At 41.9% G+C, this 21,896-nt stretch overlaps 1 protein-coding gene across 2 annotated transcripts in view; it reads left to right on the forward strand.

Annotated features, from left to right (window-relative positions):
- Window positions 1-17,441: 17,441 nt before the first annotated feature.
- The window catches only part of PDZRN4 (PDZ domain containing ring finger 4), a 409,811-nt gene continuing 405,356 nt past the window's right edge, over window positions 17,442-21,896 (forward strand). Inside the window, exons 1-2 of one of the 2 annotated variants that reach the window (XM_050936097.1) lie at window positions 17,442-18,184; window positions 21,442-21,528. In XM_050936097.1, coding sequence (XP_050792054.1) covers window positions 17,450-18,184; window positions 21,442-21,528 — 822 coding nt within the window. In that variant the 5' untranslated portion in view covers window positions 17,442-17,449. The remainder of the gene's footprint in view (window positions 18,185-21,441; window positions 21,529-21,896) is intronic. The other variant, XM_050936098.1, reaches the window with a different exon arrangement.

Raw genomic sequence — 21,896 nt, forward strand, 5'->3', positions numbered from 1 at the left:
CTATATGTAATATGTTTTCAGCTAAAACTAATATTTTCTTCACCTTCTGTCTGAATTGTTTAGAATGTGATAAAATTCCTTTTCTCTACTGTATTCAGACATTGAGAATGCTTGCAAAATATTTATCTTGGATAATCCATGTATCCAATGCCGCTCTTTATCAATAGAACAATATTTATGGAGGTCAGGCTGCCAAGTTTGCCAGACAGTTGCCTGTGGTGTCCAAAAGAAAACACAGTTCATCACAGGATTGTGCTTTCAACTGTAAATTAAACTTGTCCTTGATGAACTAAAAGATACAAGTCAATAAAGGAAAATTATTGATAGCTGGAAAGATTGTATCCTTTGCAATGGACAATATTTGGTTCAGAGCACTGATCTCTTAGATGCACAAAAAGTATATTTTACATCCCAGTGGCAACTCTTCTAGAAACACAGTGAGTATAATGTTTCAGATCATTTTGTTAGCGCTTCCAGGCAGAGATTCTTTTTACTACTTTTGAACAGCACCTAGGATAAAAAATAACACACAGCTCTTATATAGTGCTTTTCATCAGTAGCTGCGATGAGGACCCAGGTCTTCTGCGTCCCAGCTTAGTGCTCTATCCACTAGACCACACTGCCTTCCCACACAAAGGGACTCTGATCCCTATTGGGGGCTCTCCAGATTCCATTGTAGTACATGTAATGAATAATAATAAATAAAGTAGCAGTGATAAGCCTACCCTATCTTACGCACTTTTGGCTTATTATAGTTCAGCATGCATGCCCACCCTGCAGATAAGATAGACTAACTCTAATCTCCAGTTTACCCAACAGAATAGGAGTTGGAGAGGAAAGTGTCGCTGGTGAAAATGTAATAATTAATACCTGCTTGGTAGTTCTGGAGCTGTTTGTCCTGTTCTACAGTTACAGATGCACCACAGAGTTATTATTGTTCTCCCCCTAAGCAGCACTCTTGACAATATTTCATTTAGTCTCACTTACCTAACCTTTTAATGATAGCTACCTGGCAGAATCACCATCTTCTTCTGCAACTAAAGGGCAAAGGCCTTTTCTGAAAAAAATAATAATTAGTAACAATGATACTTGGCACTATCATCATGTCTTACATCTGAGGGACTTCAAGTGGTTTACAAACATTAGTCATTTTAATTAAGCCTTACAACACCGCTATGAGGAATATGAGCATTATTATGTTCATTATACGTGTGGGTAAACTGAGTCAGAAGGTTAATTAACTTGCTGAAGGCCACAGAGTGTTACAGTGGCAGAATCAGGGATTATACACAAGTCCCATGCCATGGTTTTGCTCCAGCCATTGGGCACATCACTTCCTTTCTCAGCAAAAAAGAGCTAGAGCTTGCAAACTGTTCATAATTATAACTAGTCAATGTAGGATCAGTTATTTGTTTATTGCTGAAATGAAGTTGAGGAACTCAATAATAAGAGAGATTCTTACATTATCTTTAACTCAGACTATTGTGCATATGGTAGGTATTGTATTGAGACAGTAGTATTTGCACAAAAGTCTCAGGATATTGAACTGGGAAAGTCAAGTTGTAGAGTTATGGATTGAAAACAGACTGCCAGACAGTACAAAACCAAACAGTTACATTCTGCTAATAGTGCTGATCTCTACAAGGAACCTGTGGGGGTATGATAGCTCCTCTGGTAAAGATTGTGCAGATTGTTGCAAGACCCATACTAGGCCAACTTTCAGCTTGACTGTACTTGTTTGGAGCATGGTGTATACAGGAAAAGGTGATTGATTTGACATTTTGAAAATGACACACAGCCTTAAAATCATAAGGTTCTAGGGACCAAGAAAACCTAGAAACATTTTATAATTTGTCTCTCATTCCTCTCTCTCCAGAGTGCTTCTTATATCAACATTACAGCCTTGACAGAAGCTCTTAACTCTGCTTCAGAGTCTCCTGAGATAGAGACTGGCATCAGTGAATTTAAACTGGCATTTTATGCTGATGATATATTAATATGTATTACTACCAGGGATTTCAGGCTTTTTTAGTTTGGATGATAATTAATTGTGGCAAATTTTCTGGTTTTAAAATGAACTATAATAAATTTGAAGCCATGTCTCTGCATGAACCTGATAACATACTTCCCCTAAAGAATTTCCTATTTAGGCCGGTATAAGGTCTCCCAAGCTGGAGTTTATGTATCCTCTTTTAAAAAATAAAAATAAAAATCCTTACAGTAAAATTGCAGGAGAATATAAAATAGTTTCCTCTCCCTTTATCTAGTATAAAACATAACTAGGAACCAGACCGTGCTTACCCTACCCATATGAGCATCCCTTAGAAGTCAATGGCCGATTTTGTATTTATCAAGGTGTGGAGGATTTAGCCCTAAATTACACATTATTGCTCTGATTTTTCTAAGGTACTCAGCACGCACAACTCCCAGTTGACCTCAGTGAGAGTTGTGGGCGCTCAGCAGCTCTGTAAATCAGGTTATGTTCTTGAAAACACACAAATTAACCATGAAATAATGAAGCCAGCAGCAGCAATATTAACCTCCTGATAACACGTATCAAAACATGATGATCAGGCTGCTCTACATGTGAATCCTTAGCACAGGTGCTTTTAGTCATTAGGAATTATTGTTGTTACATCAGAGGTAGTCAGCTTTCCATGTGCTTGATCTATTGACTAAATCAGAGGAACAAACACATATTTTTGTATTTTAATCCATTTAGATGCCATGGTGACAGGCATCTTAGAAATACCATAAATTATAGGCAGATTAAAATGCTTTAACTTGTCTATATATGGGCTATTAATAGTTCATCAGATAGGCTAGATGTCTTTAAATCTCAGAAAACACAGGAAAACTTGTTTTGGATAAAGTAAGAGACAACTCTGAGTTTCTCATCAAATTGAAGTCACACTGAAACTTTTTGGGTCTACAAAAGTTCGCTTCATTTTTTTTTCTCATTTCAGGCACATCAGGCCTTTCTGTATCATCCAGAGCTATTAAAATAGGACATGAAAAAAACTGATGATTCAGCACTCATATTCCCTCTAGAACAGTGGTGGGCAACCTGCGGCCTGCTGGCTGCACACAGCCCGTAAGAGTAATCCACTGGCGTGTTGGGAGATAGTGATTACATTGACTGTCTACACGCACAGCTGCCCACAGCTCCCAGTGGCCGCGGTTCGCCCTTCCCAGCCAATGGTTGCCCACCACTGCTCTAGAAGCAGGACAACCTGAAATTTTGTGTGAGTGTTGTCTCAGAAGACTTTCAGCTTGATTTTTACTCTCTAAAGTATAAAATATAAAAATAAAATATAAAATATAAACATCTGAACTTTCAGCCATTTATCTGCACAGAAATATAGTATTAAGACAGTTAAGCCTTTATTTCTTGCCCATAGAAAGATGGTTTCCTCCACTGATCTGAACACTGAAGGTCACCTGTGCACATGAGTCTCCTCTCTCCCACATGAAAGCCATCCCCACAGCACCATCCCACACTCATACCTGGCTCTACATGGGTCTAGGGTATGAGGAGAGAGGATAGGAATCTCAATCCTTGCCCACCTACTGTCTCCACAGAAAGAGTCACTGTTTTCTTACTGGTTGTTAGATAAGGTAATATTAACTGTTACCTTATCGCACAGGAGGTTGAGTCCTAGAGGTACAGCATGTACAGTAAGGAGGTCTGTGTTAAGTAGCAGAGGATCATGGATATATACTGAGAAAAATTACAGCTGGGAAGAGGTTCCACTGTATTTGCTGAAGCTGGTGACAGCAAAATTGATGGAAATAGTATTTTAAATATTTTTAAAATGTTTTTATTATATGATAGGTTATGTTTTTACCGTATATAGTGATGATTCCTAAATCCTAATTAAATAAATAAAACTGTAGGCAGAAAAAATATTTGAAATGAGCTGAGTTTTACACCTGGTATTAGAAAGCTGTTTTGGGAGTCTTATAAACATTGACTCTGATAAGTAATTTGTGAAAACTGAAAACTTCAGTAAGCTATGGCTTAGAGGAAAAAATGAAGAAGGGCAGGTAAAACAGATGAGGAGCAGGAAAAAATTACAAAAAACAAACATATAATATTCCCTGGTTGGAATAGCCTCTCTCCTTGCTTAAAACAGTTATATCTCTATGATGTTTTTTTCTGTGTTACTATCATAGATTGTCTATACACACAGTTTCATGGTTTTCCTTGCTCTCTCTGCATGCAGATACAAAGGCAATTAGATCATTTTAAACATGTTAATTTCATAACTGTCTAATGGAAGAAGTGCCAGCATTTCTGAGTTCTTTTCTTGCTAGAATATAAAACTTACATTAAATATGGAAATACAGGCTTCTTTGCCCCCTCCCCCATCCACTGAATAGTGCATTATTGGAGTTAACACAGGCTTGGTCTCAAAGGGGCTGACCTTGGGGTCATTAAATGTTTGGAGTGTGTAGCTCACATTTCATATGAGGAATATTGATAGAGTGGAGTGTGCTGCCTGATCATTTTGTGTTTAATCTCTCTCTCAAAAATATACAGAAATTAAGAAGAGTCTGAACTAGATATTCCAAAACCTGGATTTGCAAAGGGTTAATGTGACAATCAAAGCATTAGCACATTCTGATGTCTTCCTCCCAGGATCCATAGGAACCTTGAGATACCTATTTTGTCATGCCTCTCTTGTTTCTACCCTTTTCCTGTTTCCAAACTTATACTGTACCTGAGAGGAGAGAAACAATGGCAAAACAGTGCTTCCATGCATGTAGTCTCATACACTTATAACTATACTTTAATTTCTCTTTTAAATGGTTTCTTTCAGTTTTTAGTCATATTTTTTCTCTGTGTTTTTTTTTTCTGCCAGCATCTTGTTAAACTGCATAATGTAATCATAATTCTCTTCACACATTCCTCAGGCTGCTCGCCAGGCTTAGACTCCGGCCAACCACATTGGTGGCAATGGTATTTAAATTTAATTTCAAAGGCTTTAATTCAAGGATTTAAGTAAAAGGACTGAAAATCCTACCACACACATTCCCACATTTTTTCCCCTTTTTATTTCTTCATATTTCACTTGAGATCTCTCATTTATGCTTTTAAACAAATTTCACTTCTTTTTTCTTTATTGATGGATGGGCAAACATGGATCTTTTAATTATGTTAATGTTACAGGTAATGATAGTTTTTTCTACACCCTGTATCATTTTGCATTGGCTAGTGCAATATGAAAGATATGCAACAAAAAGGCACTATTACAATCTCAACCATTATCAGATTGAGGATATTCCTGTTTAGAAGTTGAACTCTTGCCTCCCTATCACTCAGTGGTTTTGTCTTTGATTTTGCTAAGGGTATGCAAAGTGACAGTTTTTCATTTTTGGATTTTCAAGCAAATTAAGTGCTTGTAAAGACAGCCTTAGAGACTGAAGCCTTGTGTTATTCACTGAAACAGAGCAATGCCTGCCAATGGGCCTCATCCCTGTTCTGGATGGAACATCTTTAGTGGTGGAAAGGTAATTCATTTTTATATCAGTCCTTGGTGTGTCATCTGAAATTTGCAACAATGGTTCCATTTAATGACAGTCATTGTGGAGGTTTTATAATGTGGATACCAGTGCACAAGGAAGTGACTGAGACTGCCAATACATTTCACATATTATCACATACTCATTCCACCAGATAAACCAGTGAAGGCACTACTGACCCATAGCTAAGTTCTAAGTGGTGACCTGGAGATGAAAGAGTCCAAATTCCATTACTAATCCTTCAGCTATCCACTTTCCCATCTTTGAGAATAATGCATGAAAGGGAGACGAGCACTGCCTAGTTTTACATTGGTTTTTAACAAATGACATGCCAGATTATGAGTCACACCAACACTGCACTCTGGCAGCTCAGGCGGATATGTGTGTAAAGTCAGTTTAAAGCCACTTTCATGAGTTCTGCTTTCTTGTATCCAGTGTACGTTCTGAGCTCAACTTAGAGCAGTTTCAGTTAGAGTTTTGCTTATACCCCAAACCATGAGATTTTATATCCCTGAATTTTTGTATCTCCTCTAATGTCACTGTGGATGATCTCATTAGCCCTATAATTCATCCTTTTTTGGGACCCTGCTAACTTCTTGTCATCAAAGACATCATGTGGCAATGAGTTCCAGAGGTAACTAGATTTTCAAAGTGAAAACCCAGGTAGCACAAGGGAGAGATTTGGTGAGAGATTAGGGAAGTTGGCAAAGAAGCAGGAAGAAAAGGGTACCCCTCTTCCACTAACTTCACCCTTTTAGAATGCAAAAAGTTCACATTTTTCTTTAAAGGGCAGGATGGAAGAACATAGTATTTACCCCTCTTTAACTTCTTTCCTGTTTTCTCCTAGCTGCAATTTTTTCTGCAGCTCCATGTGTAACATTTTATGTAAATGATTTAATAACTTTAATTGCATATTTGCATATACATATACATTTCAGTTTACTGTCAATATATCCTATCCCAAGCAATGGTGAGGGCTGACTATGGAGCTGCACACAGCTTGATATTGGTGGCAGTGTGTATGGGATGAATGGAAGGGGTGTTTAGTGGGCCTGGGGTAGTTGATGGGTATTGGAGGGGGTTGGAATTGTTAGGGTATCTGAGGTGCTTGGAGTAGGTGGGAGGCCTGGGGTATCTGGGTACTATGTAGGGGGTAGCTGGGTGCTGTCAGGATATGACTGGGGTAGGTGGTCAGGTTGTGAGGTTTTTGGTGCTGTTGGGATTGGATAGGAGCTGTGATGTCTGGCAGTGCTGGAAGAGGGTAGTGTTTGACTGAGGATCTGAGACTAGCCAGGGGAGGCTGGGGCTGGGGCCAGTACTGAGTCCCCTCACTTTCTGTCCCTGCCAGCTAGCTTGCTACCCACTACTGCTGCTACTACCAGGTCCTCTTGCTACAACTCTTCTTGGCTGCTCCTTCCCTGCTCTGGTCCAGAAGAGGGAGCAACAATGGGAAAGGCAGACAGCCTGCATGAAGACAGCTGAGTTACAATCCAGCTGGGCTATAGGGATGCATTTACAGGGCTAACAAATGTGTGTGTCATGTAAGTAGTGTAACTCTTGGCAGCCCTGTTTTTATCCAGTCCTGGCCTCTCCTCTCTCTTCTTTCCCACTCTCCTGTCATGTAACATAGGCAAAGCAACATAGAAAGACTGGCTTTCCTTTAACACTGAACAAGGAACTTTATAGGAGTAAAGAAATAAGTATTATCCTGAAAACTTTTTTTTCTGTGCTTCACCCCAGGGCTTCTGTCTGTAACCTCCCACTGTCCCCTTCTCCCAGCTGTACGGCTAATGATTTAAAGCAACTGTACACATATCCAATGTGCTCCTCCAATTCAACCTCTTACCATTTTAGCTCCCACCACTGTCCACCTGCCCCAACCATCATTCATTCACTCACACCCCTTTCACTTGAAACCTTCTCCCCTCCCCAGTCTCACCACCTTTCACCCTCAGTCAACCCTGTTCCCTAACCTGACCCCTTCCTTGTTCAGAATGCCTTTCCCAATTTATATTTGTTTTTATTTTCCCTGGTTCAGCCCCCTCTTGGTTCAGAACGTATTTATCCCCTCCCACCCTTTGCAGCTCCAGCTCCACCAGAAGTTCCTGGTGGGAGTCGGGTAAAGGGCACCCACTGAAGCCTCCAGGGGCTGAAGAAGCTTTTGCCCCAACAAAAATCTCATGAAGAAAGAGGAAGGATGGACCAGTAGTTAGGGCACTAACCTGATGCATGAAATCAAGTCCCTGCTCTGTCACAGACTTACCGTGTGACCTTGGGCAGGTCACTTAGTATTCTATCCTTCAGTTCCCTGTTTGTAAAATGAAGATAATAGTTACCTGTCTCACAGTTTGTTTTGATGATAACTACATTAGAGATTGCGTGGTGCTCAGGTTCTTTGGTAATATGGGGACTATATAAATACCTAAGATAGAAGAAAATTGTGACAGCTTGGAGTACACATTCTGCACTATAGACATACTAACATAGGCCCAGATAATCAAAGGTATTTAAGTTCCTAAATCCCATTTTTTTCAATGGAAGTTAGGACTCTACATAACTTTGAGGATCTGCGCCATATTGCCTGTGGTTTGGCTTAGCCCCATGAGCCTTAAATTATCAGCTGCCTTGGACAATTTTGTGAAACAGGGTAGATAGAATTATCCTCATTTTACATGTGAAGAAACTGAGGCAAAAAGTGGATATGTGACATGCCCAAAGTCACATAAGCTGTGGCAAAGCTGTGGATAAAATCCAGATCTTTTATTGACATTCTAAGAATTGCTCTCATTTACCCTGCTGATTTCTGTAAGTTGTTTTCTGACATGTTTGATGCCAACAGAGCCAATTCTAGGGGCAAACAAGGAGGTTGTTCTGGGTGCCAAGTTCTAGAGGGTGCTGAAGTGCTGTGCCATTGGATTTTTTTCTCCCTCTCCACTCTGATTGGCCGGCCATTCTTGCTTTCTTCTGATTTGCCAGCCTTTTTCTTTGGCTAACATCCTGGAGAAGTGTGTTACAAATATTTTCCACCATGGCCAGCAAAATGGCTAGTGCTGCTCCTGGATACCAAGCTTAATTAAGTCGAAAATATATCATGTCTCTGTGCATCAATGAACAGTATAAATAACAATCATTTTCACTGTGTAAACTTCCTTACTCAAAAGTCTGCTGTTGTCTGGAAGAGTCTCTTGCTTGCACTGATGAATGGAAATATTTGTTCAGTCTTCAGAAAGCAATTGGGAGGCTTCAGACTATATTTCTCCCGCCCCATTTTAGGGATGCTGTCTTAAGCTCTTAAAGTGCTGCAATGATAGACTGTGGTTCAGAAAAATTGCTTGCTAAGCTTAAAATATGGATGAGAAAAAGATGCCTTCTGAGGTGCTTCTCAATAACAACATGGACAAATATAATATTTATAATATTTGCTCTGAAATCTTATGAAATGCTGTCCTCTAACATTCCTGGTGATAAGTTTTAATAGCACCCTCAAGTCCCATTGACTGTAGTGTAGTTATCCCAGTTACATTGCTGTAGGTGGCAGAAGAATCTGGCCCAAAAATTGTTCAGCTGCACTATGAGGTGAAATTATTATGGATTACAATAAAAGAAAAATACATGGTTTATTCCCGAGTTTGGGAGTTGAAACTCCTTGGGTGAAATCTTGCCCCATATAAGTCAATAGGAGTTTTCCCACTGAGTTCAGTGGAAACAGGCTTTCATAAGAATAGCCATACTGGTCCATCAGACCAATGGTCCATCTAGCCAGTATGGTGTCTTCCAACAGTGACAGGTGCTAAATGCTTCAGAGTGAATGAACAGAACAGGGCAATTTATTGAGTGATCCATCCCGTCATCCAGTCCCAGCTTCTATCAGTCAGAGTTTGAGGGAGACCTAGAGCATGAAGTTGTGTCCCTGAACATCTTGGCAAATAGCCATTGATGGACCTATCCTCCATGAACTTATCTAATTCTTGTTTTGAACCCATTATATTTTCACAACATCCCAGACAATGAGTTCCACAAGTTGACTGTGTGTTGTGTGGAAAAAGAACTTCCTTATGTTTGTTTTAAACGTGCTGCCTATTAATTTCATTGGGTGACCCCTGGTGCTTTTGTTAACTGAAGGAGTAAATAACACTTACGTATTCACTTTCTCCACACCATTCATGATTTTATAGATTGCTATCATATCCCCCCTTAGTAGTTTCTTTTCTAAGATGAACAGTCCCAGTCTTTTTAATCTGTCATATGAAAGCTGTTCCATATCCCAATTGTTTTTGTTGTCCTTCTCAGTACTTTTTACAGTTCTAATATGGGGTAACCAGAACTGCACACAGAATTCAAGGTGTAGGTATACCATGGATTTATATAGTGGCATTATGATATTTTCTGTTGTATTATATATCCCTTTCCTAATGATTCCTAATACTGGATTAGCTTTTTTGACTGCTGTTGTACATTGAACAGATGTTTTCAGAGAGCTGTCCACAATGACTCCAAGATCTCACTCATGAGTGGTAATAGGTCATTTAGACCCTATCATTTTGTAGGTATAGTTGTGATTATGTTTTCCAATGTGCATTACTTTGAACTTATCAACACTGAATTTCATCTGCTATCCTAGTGCACAGTCATCCAATTTTGTGAGATCCCTTTGTAACTCTTCACAGGCAGCTTTGGACTTAACTATCATGAATAATTTTGTATCATCTGCAAACTTTGTCACCTCACTCTTTACCCTTCTTTCCAGATCATTTATAAATATATTGAACAGCACTGTTTCCTTGGGGGACCCCACTATTTACCTTTCTCCACTGTGGAAACTGATCATTTATTCCTACCATATGTTTCCTATCTTTTAACCACCAGTTACTGATTGAGGAGAGAACCTTCTCTCTTATCCCATTACTGCCTACTTTGCTTAAGAGGATGTGGTGAGGGACTTTGTCAAAGGCTATCTGAAAGTCCAAGTACACTATATCCACTGGATCACCTTTGTCCACATGTTTATTGTTCCCCCTCAAAGAATTCTAATAGATTGATGAGAGACGATTTCCCTTTACAAAAGCCGTAGTGATTCTTCCCCAACATATCGTGTTCATCTATGTATTTGATAATTCTGTTCTTTACTATAGTTTCAGAAAGTTAGACTTACTGGCCTGTAATTGCCAGGATCACCTCTGAAGCCTTTTTTAAAATTCAGCATTACATTAGCTATCCTCCAGTCATCTGCTACAGAGGCTGATTTAAGCTATAGACTACATATTACAATTGGTAGTTCTGCAGTTATGTATCTGAGTTCCTTCAGAACTCTTGGGTGAATACCATCTGGGTCTGGTGATTTATTACCATTTAATTTATCAATTTGTTCCAAAATCTCCCCTAAAACCTCAACCTGGGACAGTTCTTCAGATCTGTTACCTCAAAAGAATGGCTGAGGTGTTAGAATCTCCTTTACATTCTGTGGAGTGAAGACCAATACAAATAATTCAGTTAGCTTCTCTGCAATGGCTTGGTCTTCCTTGAGTGCTCCCTTAGTACCTCACTCGTTCAGTGGCCCCACTGATTGTTTGGCAGGCTTCTGATGTACTTAAAAATTTTGCTGTTAGTTTTTTTGTCTTTTGTAGTTTGTACTCAGTCTTTTTTGACCTGCATAATTATACTTTTACATTTGCGTTGCTGCCAGAGTTTATGCTCCTTTCTATTTTCCTCAGTAGGATTTGACTTTCAATTTTTAAAAGCTATCTTTTTGTCTCTAACTGCCTCTTTTACTCTGCTCTTTAGTCATGGTGGCATTTTTTTTGGTCCTCTTACTGTTTTTTTATTTGGAATATACAAATAATTTGAGATTCTATTATGGTGCTTTTAAAAAGTTACCATGCAGTTTGCTGGCATTTCACTCGTGTGATCGCTCCTTTTAATTTCCATTTAACTAGTCTACTCATTTTTGCGCAGCTCCCCATTTTGAAGTTAAATGCTACTGTGGTGGGTTTCTAAATATTGACCCCCATACAAGGAATGTCAAAAAAAATTACATTATGGTCACTGTTACTGAGCAGTTCAGCTGTATTCACCTCTTGGACCAGAACTTGTGCGACAATAAGGACTAAATCAAGAATTGCCATTCCCTTTGTGGGTTCCAGGAGTGCTACAAGAAGCAGTATCATTAATGACATGTTCTCAGTCATTTGAAATCCTCCATTAGTATTGGGTTTTCTGTTTGTTTACCCTCTCTAATCTCCTTGAGCATTTCACAGTCCCTGTCACCATCCTGGTGATATGGTTGGTAGTATATTCCTTCTGCTATACTCTTATTATTCAATCATGGAATTCCTATCCATAGAGATTCTATGGCACTGTTGATTCATTTAAGATTTTTACTATATTTGACTCTATGCTTTCTTTCACAAACAGTGCCACTTCCCCTCCAGCATGACCTACTCTGTCAGACCTATATATTTTGTACCCTGGTATTACCATGTCCCATTATTCTACCAAGTTTCTCTGATGCCTGTTCTATCAATATCCTCATTTAATAATAGGCACTCAAGTTCACGCATCTGAGTATTCAGACTTCTTGCATTTGTATACAAGCATTTATGAAATTTTTCAACATTTAGTTGTCTGCTTTCATGTGATGCAATTGAATGGGAGGGACTCTTTTTTATTTGTCTGTCTCTTCAGTTCCTACCTGTACTTTATCAACTTCTATCTTCTCCTCTTTACTAGGATATCGATTATCCCCTTCAATGAATCCTCCCCTAAGGGATGTGTCTGTCTGAACCCCTTCGGCTTTCCCTACCCTTAATTTAAAAATTCCTCTAGAACCAGCAATCTGGTTCCATTTTTGAGTGGTGCCCATGCTTCCTGTATAGGCTCCAACGTTCCCAAAACGTTGCCCAGTTCCAAAGAAACATAAATCCCTCCTCCAAACATCATTCTCATCCACATATTGAGTTCTGCCTGAATAACTGGCCCTGCATGTGGAACTGGAAGCATTTTCGAGAATGCTACCATGGAGATCCTGGACTTCAATTTCTTACCTAGCAACCTGAATTTGGCCTCCAGTACCTTTGTCCTACCTTTCCTTATGTCACTGGTATCTGCATGTGCCACGACCACTGGCTCCTTCCCAGCATGGCACATAAGTCTGTTTAGATGTCTCAAGAGAGCCATATCCTTTCACCTCATGACTTTCAATTTACAGGTTATCTTGAAATGTTTCCATTTGAGCAGTTGCCTTCCTTGGAAACAGTTGTATGTTTTACACTTTGACCTGACTGAGGCAAGAGCTATATGAATATAGAGCTTTACTTTTGTATTGCTGCCCGACCGCCCTCCACATCTCTCTAGTGACCTTGGGCTGCATGCTCTTCCATGCTACCAAAGAAGTCCTGCAACCATAGGGTTTCCTCTGGAGCCTCCCTTCAAGGAGAGTGCGTGTGTGTCTCTGTATGAAACTATGAAGTTAATGCTCACCCTTTTCGCAGCAACCTGAATTCCAGTACCCTTCAAGCTCCATGTCAGCGAGAGTGAGGGAATATGGTGGAGCTAGTTAAATATGTATGGAATTACAGAAAGACTGAACATGATATGAGGCACATCTGTTACCAAGTGATTCATAGCTCTTGGAACTGCAACTAGGGATCATGAGTGAAGCAAGGCAACGTAGAATGACAGTTATTAGCCATTTTCCTTATTTTACCACTATGGTGATGTCATGAACATGAGCGCTATGGAAGTAACAAGTCTAGATGTTGAGGCCTCACAAATCCAAAGTGGGTTGGAATGAGCTGTCCTCTTTGAGGCAAATTTAGCAAAATATGAACTGTAATGGCCAGCAATGAATGTGGTGTATTGCTCATGGGTTTTTCCTTGTGATACAGGAACCAGTAGGATTGTATCCTATTCTAGAAGCTACAAAATCTTCATAGCATAATCTCAAACCAGTGCCTGGGAGATGTTTCTGTCTGTAAGCAGAGTCTGAATTAACTCTCCCCTGAAATGGAGAGATGTGGAAAAGAACTTCAAGAGCTGATCTTGTTTGCATGGACACACCCACCCTGCCTAGGCGCCCAGCATGATAAGACTGCTTGCCCAAATGATCACTTGTGGTTGTGTTGGATCCCCAGTCTCATTGTTATTGGGGCAGGAGTAATAAAGGGTAGTTATCCTTGTGTGAACCGAGGGCAGCAAAACTGTATCTGGCATACCCTGAGCGAGGGACTTACCCTCAACTTAACGGCACTTGCTAGGCAGGGAACAGGGGCTGCAAAGTGGGGACATGGACTCCAATGAGTTGAGAGAGGATGGGCCCCATTTAAGGGCCCCAGACACCATTTGACCTGGTCTCTCTCCACGATATAATAAAAGAGCTAATTTAGACTCAATTGACAGTCTTGTTACATACTGTAGAGCTGAAATCTTGGTCTACGTATTAAACCTACTTTGGGACAATGTCTCTATTTCAAGAGATTGCCCAGGGTGCACCAGCAGTGAGGCCCCCCACTAACAGCTGAAATCACTGAGAGCTGTGTTACATGGGCGCCCTGAGGTCATCTTGGTGGCTGGTGAACAGGTGTGGTGGCTGGTGGGTGGCTGGTGAACAGGTGTGGCCAGCAGGGCGGCTGGCAGAGAGATCCAGAGCACAGCCCCACAGAGGGCTCAAGCAGTGGAGCATGTAAGCTGCCTCCTTACCCCACCTTCCACCCAGGGTGGGAGGTGAACTCTGCAGATGAACCTCTGAATGCTGGGGCTGCACTTTCCAAGGGCAGCAACTGTGAATGGGGTGCAGAGAAGGGATGGGCACGTTAAAGGGACTTTTGGATTGCTGGACTTAAAAACCTGAGGGGGAAAGGACACTGCCCAACTTACTTGGGGCGTGGGTCTTTTGCTCATGGTTTATGTTTATGAATATTAGTTGCAGTGTTTGCCCAAATTAATGCTGAGTTACTTCCCTCCTTTTATTAAAAGTTTTTGCTACACTCAGACTCCGTGTTTGTGAGATGGGAAGTATTGCCTCTTAGAGGTGCCCATGGGGTGGTGTGTAAATGTCCCAGGTCACTGGGTGGGGGATCGAGCCAGTTTTGTGTTGTATTGTTGAAAAGGAACCCCTAGATACTGAACCTGGCCCTTGTTGCTGCTGGATCCACCTGGCAGAGGGGTTACATGTCTATGTACTTATATGGTACCAATGACCACGAGTGCCTGCTGTGTGTGGGTTTATCTTTCTTCATGGTGCTTTGATAATGCTGCATGGAAGCTGAGTTTTATAACTTAGTTTATATTGGATGATCTCCCATTGAAGTGTTGTTTTTGATATGAGCCAGGTCTCATCTGTTGTCCTGAAATCCTTGTCCCTCAGAAAAGAGTAAGGAAGATAATTTCCTACTCTTGTCTGAAGACAGAAAGAATGAATCTACTTGGAACACCGATGCACTGAAAGGTTGCTAAGGGATGGAACTGAGAGCTGACTAAAGAAACAAAGGCCAATATTTAAAAAAAAATGGGTGCCTAAGGCTAGGCTCTTAAACCTTCATTTATGCACCTAAATAACTGGCCTGGCTTTCAAAAGTGCTGCATGGTATGCATGGTTGCATCACCTCTTCATGAGCAATGACTCACACAAGACCCACCTTATAGTTCTTATTTTGTCCATGTCTGAGATTACTTTAACTCTAGGTAAGGAGACCAAGGAAGCAACCCAAAAGAGAAGCTGGGACTGATAATAAGATGCAGAAATAGATTAAAGAAATATAGGTGCTGGTCAGTTGCTATAACCTTCACATTGGGGCTGATGCTGACACTCCTACTTTTACTGAGCAATACCTTACTTTCTGAGACGTGCCACTGAAATCAGTGGATTACTTGAGGAATAAAACTGAGAAAGAGTGGAAGAACTGGATGCTTACAGTGTTTGTTTGAGTTCATGAGGTAATTTTATTTTATATGTGTAGTGTGTACACAGTTATAGGTGGATATCTTCTCTTTAGATAAAGGAAGGTAATTTGGATCTTCAATTAAATGTTGTGAATGGCTTAATAAGTTGTTTTGCCTAAGCTGGGAGGCTGTATTTTGGTACAGTTTAATTTTTGCATAATGATAATAGTCAGGGTGAAGGTCATGTTTGTGGTTCTCACATGGGAAATTAGACATGGTAAATGGTAGTTTTGTGGAGGGTGATCTGTAAGGAGATTACATACATTTTGGTCTGTATTTGTGGTGTACTGTCAATTATGATGAAGTGAGATCTCTGATCTGAAATGTGTCCTAGGGACATCTGTGTGCAGGGTTCTCCGTCCATGTGGGAAAGGAAGGAGGTATAGTTGCCATGATGTCACTGACGCTCATGTCTTCTCTTCAGAGATACTTAAGTGGCTTTGTTAGAGTCATGATGCCTGGAAACTGATGAGGGCAGTGTCAGTGGTCTCCACTGGTCAGAAGACACTGTGGCTCCACATGGATAGCTGTAACTACCAGCTAATGCCCTGAGATGTGTGAATCTTGGACCAGCCTCTATGGCCCTTCCAGAGGGGGCTAGTCCTGCCACACCCCTGATCCAGTTAACTGAGGAAACCTCCCAGATCTTTCTCTGCTCCCTCCTGGGAGCCTCTCCATGGGGATGAGGGCAGCAATCTGGTCCTGTGCTTTTCATAGTAAAGTCATGTGATGAACATGTTATGGGTTTCAGACTTCAATGTATTTTGCTGCATGTGTGCAGGGATCCAGGGGCGAAAGTCAGGTTGGTGACTGATTCTTAATGATTAATTTCCAGATTTTCACATATTTAAGTTGTTCTTAAAATGGCAGTGTTCTTTATACACGTGTTGTTGTTTAAGGGAGATCTACAAACAACTCCACCTCATTGATGGCATGTTTTTGGCCTGGTGCCATTAACTGCTTTAGCACCCAACCCATCTGCACTGCTTTCAATTGCAAAGATGGGGAACAGCCCCACAAAGGAGGAGCAGAGTAAAAATTAAAGAAAGAAAGAAATCAGTGCAGGGAGTTTAAAATGCTTCCCCTCTTCAGCAACCCGACAGTCTTCCTCACTCACATTTTCACAATCCAGCCTTAAACAACATACACTGAGCACAACAGTCCCAAGAGCTGTGCATAAATTTGAGATTGTAATGAGATCCCCCCTCCCATGATTTCTGAGCCACTGTAGCTGCAGGGGAAAGCCCTCCTGCAGGCCGCATCTCTAGCTGGGCAACTAGCCCTTTCCTTACTCTGTGCTCTCTACACTGGCTAACCAAATAACCTGTAATTCCAGTAGTTTTCTGCCGCTTCATTTGGGATTGTTTTTCACTCCCTTTTCTAAGAGACATGATAAAAAAGACTTTAAGCTACTGTTGGTGGTGGGTGGGAGGAATGTCCCAGCCGCCAAGCACCCCAGAGGGACAAGGAGAAGATCTCTCAGAGTGAAACAGTTCCAACTTTGTGTGTGGGCTTATCGTCTGCCTGGCATGCCAGCAGCTCCCTTCTGCCCTTTTCGTGCACCTCCGCCCACCCTTTTTCCTGGCTCCCCTCCTGCACAGGGAAGGGAGCTGGCGTGGTTGCTTTCCCCTCATTCTGCAGGCGCGAGTCTGAGGCTGGCAGATCTCAGCTTCTTCCCTCCTCCTCCTGCTGCATTTCCCTTCTAGGAGGGATGCAACGAAGGAGCTGGGGGGGCGGGGGCGGTATTGGGCGGTAGCTCCTATTAGAGTTAATACGGGAGGGTCAGGGAACATGGTGAGCAGCTGAAAACTTCAAACCAAACAAACTCTGCGCTGCCCTGCCCCTCTTCACCCCCCCCCTCCCTTTCCTTGGAAGTTGGAGCTGCGCTGCCTGCATCAGCAGTCGGGCTGGCAGGACAAGCAGCAGAGCAGCAGCAGCCGCCGCCCCTGGAAAGTTGCTCCCAGCCCGCTCTGCCCCCCCGCCAGCCATGGGCTTTGAGCTGGATCGCTTTGCTGAGCCCGTGGACCCGGATCTCAAGTGCAAACTGTGCAGCAAGGTGCTGGAGGAGCCGCTGTCCACGCCGTGCGGGCACGTCTTCTGCGCGGGCTGCCTGCTGCCCTGGGCGGTGCAGCGGCGCCTGTGCCCCCTGCAGTGCCAGCCCATCTCGGCCAAGGAGTTGCACCAGGTGCTGCCGCTCAGGAGCCTCATCCAGAAGCTGGAGATCAAGTGCGACTACAGCCCGCGGGGCTGCGGCCGGACCGTGCGGCTCCACCAGCTGGCCGCCCACGTCGAGATGTGCGACTACAGCCCGGCCCGGTGCCGCCACAAGGGCTGCCCGGAGGTGCTCAGCCTGAAGGACGTGGACGCGCACATGCGGGAGAGCTGCGAGCACCGCCCGGCTGGCATCTGCCAGCAGGGCTGCGGCTTGGTGCTCCTGCAGCGGGACCTGGCGGGGGGCGCGCAGCCGGGCGGGGGGCACTGCTGCCTGCGGGCGCTGCGCAGCCAGAACAGCAGCCTGCAAGGCCAGAGGGCCAGCCTGGAGCAGGAGCTGAAGCGACAGGCCCTGAAGTGGAGCAAGAGGGAGAAGTCGCTGCTGGCTCAGCTCGCGGCGCTGCAGAGCGAGGTGCAGCTCACGGCGCTCAGGTACCAGGTGAAGTTCAACCAGTACATGAGCCACATCAGCAGCATCACCAGGAACCTGGCCGGCAGCCACCCCTGCAAGGTGAGTGAGGGAGCGAGCGGGCTGGGGGCGGCAGGAGCCCCGCCTGGCGGCCTCTGAAGGGAGCAGCCCCCTTCCCCAAAGCCCACTGTTTGGTGCGGTGTGACCCGCTGCCTGACTTTACACTGTGATCTCCTCTTTGCCAGGGCTGCTCCTTGGATGGCGCCTAGCAGACAGGGACGCTGGAACAATTTGCATAGTGGGGGTGCTGAGAGCCATTGAACCAAACTGTAAACCCTGTATGTGATGGAAACCCCTTCAAGCTAGGGGAGGCGGGAGCACCCCTAGTTCCAGCACATATGCTAGCAGATCAGGAGAGATACTGCCAAAGACCCTATGGACTTGGGACCAGATTCTCTGCGCGCCAAACTCTGCTGCAGTCAGCAGACCTACCCCAGCAGAGACTGGACCCTTTGTGGCATTTATTCCATCCCTACTTGTGTGATCGCTTTTGGAAAATACAAATGGAGCTGACTCACACTGTAGCCTCTTCCCACCCCACTGCCCCTGGACCTGGGATTGCACTTTCAGCTCCTGCAGTTTGGTGAGGTCCCCTAGAGAACCGCCAAAGGCAGAGAGGCAGTCAATTAACACACAGCAGGTTAGTGCCACTCTCAGCAACCTAAAACCTAGCTCTGTCTTGTTGTGCCAATGCTTGAAAAGTCTGGAAACAGTTAAAGTGATGTAAATCAAACTTTTACATTTCATTCCCCCATTCATTCAGCCTGGAAAACTCCTCATCTTTCAAGAGCTGTGAGAACAGTTTCAGCAGATTCTTTCTGGCTCTCTCATTTTCTTTAAGAATGCAAACGAAGAGCCTAAAATGCTGTCATAAATTACATGAGTCTTTTTAGGTTACATGTTTCATGTCTCCTTTTGTAGTTTAAGAATCTGGTGGCTCTAAGGGTTGCACACCAGCAGGCTCCGGTAGTTCCCAGTGACTCAATTTGGATGAGGATCTCATGTTAGGTTTGTCTGGAGTGAGAGGGAAACACAAGTGAGAGGAAAGGGCTTCAACTTAGCTGACAATAAACAAATTTGAATGCAAATCTTCTGGGGCAGGATGTCCAGGTCAGACCACAATTCATCCAGCTGGGTGTAAACTTATTAATTCTGGTACTGTGTTTTCTTTAGATGGGCTTCCAGTTTCAGATAGATATGGAGCTAACAGATATTTTTTTCTTATAATTACATTATTAAGAAGTAGCTTGGGAAATAGTTTGTTGTTTAAAAACATTACAATAGTTTATAGTTTAGGAACAGTTCTGCAGGGACACAGAAATGTCTTTAGTTTTGGAGAAGGGCATAATGATTGGCAGTTTTGACATTAGAGACCAGTGCTGCTGCTTCAGCCTTTTGCCAAGTCAGATGGCATTGCTTATTGAATTGCCTGGTTTTGATTGAATAAACAGACACATTTTACTGGTGAGATGGCTTAACATGCTAAAAGGTTTGTTCTATAAAGCTTTAATTCCTGTCTGAAGGATTGCTGTGCGGAGTCTGACATTGTTGGTTGCAACCATGGTGAGACGTGATTTAATAGAATTTAAGCACTGCTCAAGAGACTTTTCTTTCAAAATCTGTATTGACTCTTTTGAAGCACAATCCAGAGGAAAAGATTTGCGTAGTCTGGCCAGCTTCTGAACTAGTATGATATGCTGAACTTCAAACTGCTATAAAAGAGACTCACATTTGGGGCACTGATTCAAATTCTCAGAATTTTTATGTCCAGGATTAAGATGATAAATTCAAGTCTTATTGGAAATAAAATACTTAGTGTTTTAGGAACTTGAATACTTAAATCTTTTTCTTGTTTTTTTTCCCCCTACTTCCTCCTGGTGGCTAATCCTTGGGGTTGGGGTGTTGGCTTTAGAAGATATGCTCATATATCTGCTTCACCTCTGGGAAGATATGATGAGGTGGAACGAAGAGAGCCAGCAATGATTGCAGTGATGTGCAGAGTACACAAGAAAAATAGTCATATGTGGGGAGGAGGTGAGAAAGAACAGGATTTTAAAAAGGACATTTTAAAAGGAAGTTGGCATATTGATATGAAGGCAGTCCTCTTGCGTAATACTTCAATAGCTATCATTTCTTGTCACTACCAGTAGGTGCTGCTGTATGTACTGCCTCAGAGAAATATGTTACAGAAGACAAGGAAAATGAATAAAACCCTCATTTGGAAGAAAAACCATCAATAAAGTAAAAAATGTTCCTCATTAATTTAAAATGTATCATGCTGTAATATAAAACTTCACTGCCACAGTTAATAAAAATCTGTTTGGATATCAGAGTGCCTCCACATTCATTATTATATTCTGAATATTTAAAAATGCACAGTTTCTTTACTTGTCAAAATTTCTTAAATTTACCAATGTATAGAGAATGACAAAACACAATCTTACGTTACTTGGTACAGGCTGAATACAAAATTTCTGTAGGGATTATGTCTCCTGAAATACAACTGCTCTTATATGTGAAAATTCAAAATAAATTAAATTACTATGCTAAAGAAAGACCTGTGATAATCTTTTTTGTTTTATTTGTATGGTTTAGAAAATTATGTAACCATTTTTACCTAAGGAAGTAGTTTTTTTTTCATACATTATTATTTTTTTACTTTAGTTTCTTCACTGTTTTTTGTTGTGTGACTTATAAAATCACATCTAGGATTTTTGTGTGTGTGATTTCTAGCTTATTTGCTTTACTTCGCTGTGAAGAGAAAAAAGGTTTCCCTCCCTCTTCGAATTGCTGTGGAATTTATATAGAACCAGCTTTTGGAGCTGGAAATGGTAAGAGGCAGAGATGTGGGTGAAATCCTGGCGCCATTGAAATCAATGAGAAAACTCCTATTGACTTCACTAGGGCAGGATTTCACCCCATAAGCTTAATATCTAATGTAATTAATATATACAGGGTTTGTTTTAAAGGTACACAAACATTTGAGGCCTTATTTCAAGAGGTGCTGAGCACTCCTAAATCCACAAACTTACTAAGTTTTATGTGCTCGGCACCTATGAAAATCAGGTCCTTGGTGTCTTCAAAGTACCTGTTACATTTCAATGGTATTTGTTTTTTCCATCGTGTAAACTCCTGTGTCATATATAAGTATGTAGCACTATTTTAAATCAGAGTTTTCCATTCAGCCAGTTTGTGTTGCATTTTCCACAGTGAAAAGCTATAGAACATTGATATATCCCCTTGAAGTATTCCTTTTCATATAACATTTTTAAATTAGCGTTTCACCCCTTTTTTCTTAGGGAGGAGAATCTAAGCCATTAACCATCATGCTACAAAGAGAAAATGATACTTTGGGATTCAATATTGTAGGAGGACGACCCAATCAGGTAATCACCAAAGTAAATATAGTTTTTCCTTTTTTTAAAATACATAGATACTTTTTTATTATCATGTGGCTATTATTAGCAATAAAAACAAATAGCTGGGGCCAACTTCTGCTTTCAGTTACACCATGGATCTGTACCAGCTGAAAATGAGTACAGAATTTGGCCTGCAGATTTAAGATCTGTGTTTTTTTTAAATAATTAGATTTACTATTTTTAGGACCCAGTCCTATGAGGGATAGCGTACCCTCAACTCTAATGATAGGGTCCATAATACTTTTAGAAGAAACCTAGGAGCTGTCTGCAGTCTGAATTCATGTGAGTCATTTGTGCTTATGCAAGTTGCCCCGTTGAAATCAGTGGGACTATTC

Source organism: Gopherus flavomarginatus, chromosome 1 (genome assembly GCF_025201925.1).
Source record: "Gopherus flavomarginatus isolate rGopFla2 chromosome 1, rGopFla2.mat.asm, whole genome shotgun sequence".
NCBI classification, from domain to species: domain Eukaryota; kingdom Metazoa; phylum Chordata; order Testudines; family Testudinidae; genus Gopherus; species Gopherus flavomarginatus.